Genomic DNA, 5,000 nt, shown 5'->3' with positions numbered 1-5,000 from the left:
CTCCTTTTACCTTTTTTTAATATAATAAATCTTTAAAAAATACCTCCTTTAAAAAAAAAATATATGTATATAAAAAATTTCCTCCTTTTACTGGACTCCGGGCGTTTTAAAATTGTACTCAAAAGAAGTCATCCTGCCTACTTTCCTGTGGTGCAAGAATGGTGAGTTTTCCGTTTTCCCGAGACTTTTCCTCCTTTTTGACTTTTTGTGAGTATCATCACTGAGATATAGCAAAAAGGAATGAAATCTGGATGAGAAAAGTGACGGTTTCATCGTAACAAATGTGACGATTTCCCAATAGGTGGTAAGGAGAGGGTTAACTCCCTCGTTACCGACAATTCTCAGGAAAACTTAATTTTTTAATGCTCCAATTGAGTAGAAATAACTACAAACCAGATAGACGTCTTTGCATATTTTTTTTTGTGTAGCATAACAAACTTTACAAAACAAAAATGTTTTCCATTATTCATTTTGATTTACGGAACAAATGTGATTGAGAAAAATGTATAATTTATTCATTTATTGTATCGAAACAAATGAGACGATTTTCCTGTAGTTATGTGGTCTAGTGGTATGACACTCGCTTTCGGATCGGAAGGTCCTGGGTTCGAGCCTCGCGCTCGGCGCATAGTTGAGTCTTTGGAAAAGGTTCTTTACTCACACTCTCTCATCGTACTCAGGTGTAAAATGAGTACCTGGCCGTCAACAGCGTTGTCTTTGTCCGAAAAATTGTAATATCGCCTAACAAGCGTCATGTCCCGTCCTACATGTTAAATGTTGCTGTTGACCAGGGACCCCTTGTAAAGCGCTTTGAGCACATTTAGTGGATATTGCGCTATATAAAGCTCTTTTTTTTTTAGTTGGTAAGGAGAGGGTTAAGGCGCGAAATGGAAATGACAAAACTTTGGCTATCTTGACTTAAAGAGGAATTTATTATCTCCAGTTTTACACGAAAGAAGAAAAAAAAGAAAGAAAAAAGACGCCCGTTGAGCATCTCCTTACATAAATCTATTGATGCTATGTTTTTAGGTAAAACACTCACAACATCCGCCAGCCAAATGAAACATACTAACATACAAAACTGTATGAGAACTAATCACTAACAGGCTGTTTAAATAAATAATATATAACAGAGGGCTGAATGACGACGACTTCGTTCATATAGATAGAATGAAGTTGACGTGACGTCACTCGGGTCTTTGTTATTGTTTCTTGCCATCCGCGTTTATGAGTATTTCTCACTAAACTGTATTAACCATACTACACACCTTTAAGGTTACACATTATAGTTTTGTGTGTTGGTCCGTTATACTTCCGGATGGCAATGTTGTGAGCTTCTTAGCCAAGCGCATACTATCTATAAATGGACTCAACTCACCAACTGTGGGTCTATATCCGACAGGAGAGCGGCCTTGTTGAGTTCAATGGCCCTGTAACATATTTTCATCGCTTCCACATATTTGGGTTGACAAAGAAAGGCGTAGGCTGAAAGACACACAGAAAATTAAAAAAATAATTTTTTTAAATCTGGAGATTTTTTTTTTCAATTTATCGGGAGTCAACAATTCAACAACAAGCGTAAAACAACATTTGTAAAGCAATTTGTAAATTATTGCAACCAAGTCGGATTTCATCAGATCTTTGTAAATCAATAGGCTTCAACAGTCATGACGTCACTTCCCTCGCAATGACGCATGGTAACTATCGGAACAATAGCGGACGCCCTGCCTTATCCAAAGCATTGCAAGCAATTTCTATTACCCGTATCAGAAAATGGTATCGCGAAATAAGGGAGGCCTTCCGAAAGCTCCTACATCCCCAGTATACTTTGGGTTTTCTTATAATGTTCTAGTAGGGGGTTTGGGAGTGGGGAGACTTGACCCCCCCCCCCCCCCACTCCCAAACCCGCTACTAGAGCATTATAAAAAAAACCCCAAAGAATACTGGGGATGTACGAGCTTTCGGACGGCCTCCCTTATTTCGCGATACCATTTTGTGATACGGGTAATAGCAATTGCTTGCAATCCTTTGGATAGGACGCTAGTCTATCGCAAAGTTCTTTCCGCCAGATTTACTGCTGGGTAGACAGGGGAGTCATAAAAGAAGAAAAAAAAAAAACTCCTCGACGACACCCGGGATCGAATTTTGATCCCCTTGCGTGTGAAGCGAGTGCTCTACCAACTGAGCTATCGGGACCCCTCCACCCACATTATGACAAGCAGTCGAAATAATCAGCCCCACGGTTTGTGAGTATTTATCCCTCCCAAACCCCCTACTAGAACATTATAAAAAAAAAAAGAATACTGGGGATGTAGGAGCTTTCGGAAGGCCTCCCCGAAATAAACTCCGGCTCCTCTGACCAAAAGGCTCTGAAACTGTTTTTCAGAAAAAAAAACAAAAACAAAACAAAAAACAAACAAACAAACAAAAACAACAAAACAATCAATAATGAAAATAGTTTAAATACCCGCTTTCACTTCCAACGAATTCACAACAATGCCTGCAGCCACCTGCTGCGGTGTGTGCAACAAGGGACAAGACAGATTATACACACTACACACTACACATTATGTGTTATTATTATTAAACTTGTGGCACGTGTCTGGTGGTTTGTCGCATGCAAACAATCAATAGAATTGTAAATTGATAGATGATAGATAGCAGCATGCGCCTGGCTAAATAGCTCACAACATTGCCATCCGGAAGTATTACGGACACACAAAACTTATGTGTAACCATGAACGTTTATAGTCCGGTTAATACAGTTTAGAGAGAATTACTAAAAAAACGCGAATGGCAAAAATAAAATAAAAATAAAAAAATAATTTAAATAACAAAGACCTGAGAGACATCATCTTCGTTCTATCTATAACTATTTATTCTTTTTTTTATCATGACAAAAAAAATAATTTAAAAATAAAATAGAATCGAACAATTATTCAAGATTAAATAAAAGAAAGAAATATTCATTTTTTAAAGTGGGTCACAGTTGTCAGACGAGATACACCAAAGCGGAAAAAAAAAAACAAACATATTCTATTTTATGTAATATGTTGAAACAGGACACGAACGTTTTATCTCGATCAAACAGACCCAATAAATAATAGTACAATAAATAAAAGACACCTCCTCGCACGACCGCTTTGATTCAACACGTTCTAATGTGTGTTTTATCAATTAACACGTCTAGACTCTAATACTGTGGTTCAATGAAAAAACGCCTTTCTGATTTTTTGTTTTTAAGGGATTTACGGGGCTTGCAACACATTTAGGTCATATAATCAGCGCCAGTAAAAAAGAAGAAAATTGGATAGTAAAAACATCTACATGTACAATTACAAGGACTTAATGAAAAAGTAAGACAAAAGGGAATGGTTCGTATATGGAACAGATGCAGATTCCAAGAAGAAAACCATCAGTGTACTTAGTTTGAGATCACCTAAAAGTCTCACCCATACACCAGCACAAGAACCCACTGAGAGGAACACACTCAAATGTTTACAAATCATATGTTAAAAATAAAAAATAACAGTACATAACAGAGAGATGATATACACGGAAAACAATATAATCTCCCAAAACTATAACTATACATTCGACTGTATTCCTCCCAGCCAAGGCCCCGGTCAGAGTCAGGACAAAACTAAATAATCTCATTCCAAGACAAAGACAGAAAGCAAATGGAAAACAGGTATATAGGGGTATAGAAGACACAGCAAGTACCTGCCTGCCCACTATGGGAACCCCGCCCAGAAAACACATTTTCTATATTCACCACAAACCAACCCCCTTTAAAAAAAAAAAAAAAACTAAACAAAAAAAAATAATAATTCTTAGGCCTCACCCACACTGGAGACTGACTCCGACGACCCGCACTGCCGTCCTCCGCCGTCTTCCGGATAAAGGCGTCGACGGGGACGGACAAACAACTACTAAGTATAAAGAGAAAAGCCGCTAGACCTACCCATACCGAGCAGCCACAGACTACACAGGGCTCTTGTCTGTGTACCGAACAGCCGACATCCTCTGCTATTTTTGTTTGTTTTGTTTTTGTTTTGTTTTTGTTGTTTTTTTTGTTGTTTTTTTTTTATTTTTTTTTTTCGAGCTTGGTATGGGTAGGTCTAGCGGCTCTTCTCTGTATTCTTAGTATTTTGTCCGTGCCCGACGTCTTTATCCGGAAGACGGCAGAGGACGGCAGTGCCGGGTCGTCGGAGTCAGTCTCCGGCGTGAGTTAGCCCTAATAATGAATAAGTTACATGAAGGTGGCATAACTATCATGAATGGGCTTCAACAGTCGTAACTTCCCTTGTAATGACGCATAGTAACTTAGTAACTGGTTCTAAACTATCGGAACAATGGCGGACGCCCTAATGAAATACTTCTCCGACGAAGTGTATCTAGAGGAGAACAAACATTATAAATCTGATCATGTTTTGACTTTTATACATTCTGATCACATGACATGTGAAAAAGTTCTAGCCAGAATAACGAATAAAAAGTACCGATTTTCTTTGTTTAGAAAATGATACAATGTCAACATAGCCCAATACGCATGCGCAATAAAATCCTCATTTCCAGTGATAAACAATTTCATAAACCCAACAGATGAATCCGGACGAATGGACAGGTCAGCATAATATCAGTTATAAAATTATTATTAATATTATGCAGGGCCGACTTGTCATCAGAGCATTGTCATTTATTTTCCAAGTTCAGTAGCGACAAGTTCAAACCACACGACACATATAATTCTTATTACTATTATCATCATCATCATCATCATCATCATCATCATCATCATCATCATCATCATCATCATCATCATCATCATCATCATCATCCTCCTCCTCCTCCTCCTCCTCCTCCTCCTCCTCCTCCTCCTCCTCCCCCTTCTTCTTCTTCTTCTTCTTCTTCTTCTTCTTCTTCTTCTTCTTCTTCTTCTTCTTCTTCTTCTTCTTCTTCTTCTTCTTCTTTCTTCTTCTTTTATTATTATTTATTAA

At 38.0% G+C, this 5,000-nt stretch overlaps 2 protein-coding genes across 4 annotated transcripts in view; one reads left to right on the top strand and one right to left on the bottom strand.

Moving 5' to 3' along the window:
• The window catches only part of LOC144955846 (uncharacterized), a 340,128-nt gene that overhangs the window by 161,736 nt on the left and 173,392 nt on the right, over nucleotides 1-5,000 (top strand). The gene's annotated exons all lie outside the window — the stretch shown is intronic.
• LOC144955844 (uncharacterized) overlaps nucleotides 1-5,000 on the bottom strand; it is a 136,511-nt gene that overhangs the window by 91,222 nt on the left and 40,289 nt on the right. For all 3 annotated transcript variants that reach the window (XM_078886048.1, XM_078886049.1, XM_078886050.1), the window contains exon 4: nucleotides 1,379-1,485. In XM_078886048.1, the coding sequence (XP_078742174.1) occupies nucleotides 1,379-1,485 (107 nt within the window). The remainder of the gene's footprint in view (nucleotides 1-1,378; nucleotides 1,486-5,000) is intronic.

Source organism: Berghia stephanieae, chromosome 10 (assembly GCF_034508935.2).
Source record: "Berghia stephanieae isolate SIO BIC M18660-M18661 chromosome 10, UCSD_Bste_1.3, whole genome shotgun sequence".
Classification (NCBI taxonomy): Eukaryota; Metazoa; Mollusca; class Gastropoda; order Nudibranchia; family Aeolidiidae; genus Berghia; species Berghia stephanieae.
The sequence above is the reverse complement of the archived record's forward strand: the minus strand, read 5'-3'. Positions and strand labels throughout refer to the sequence as shown.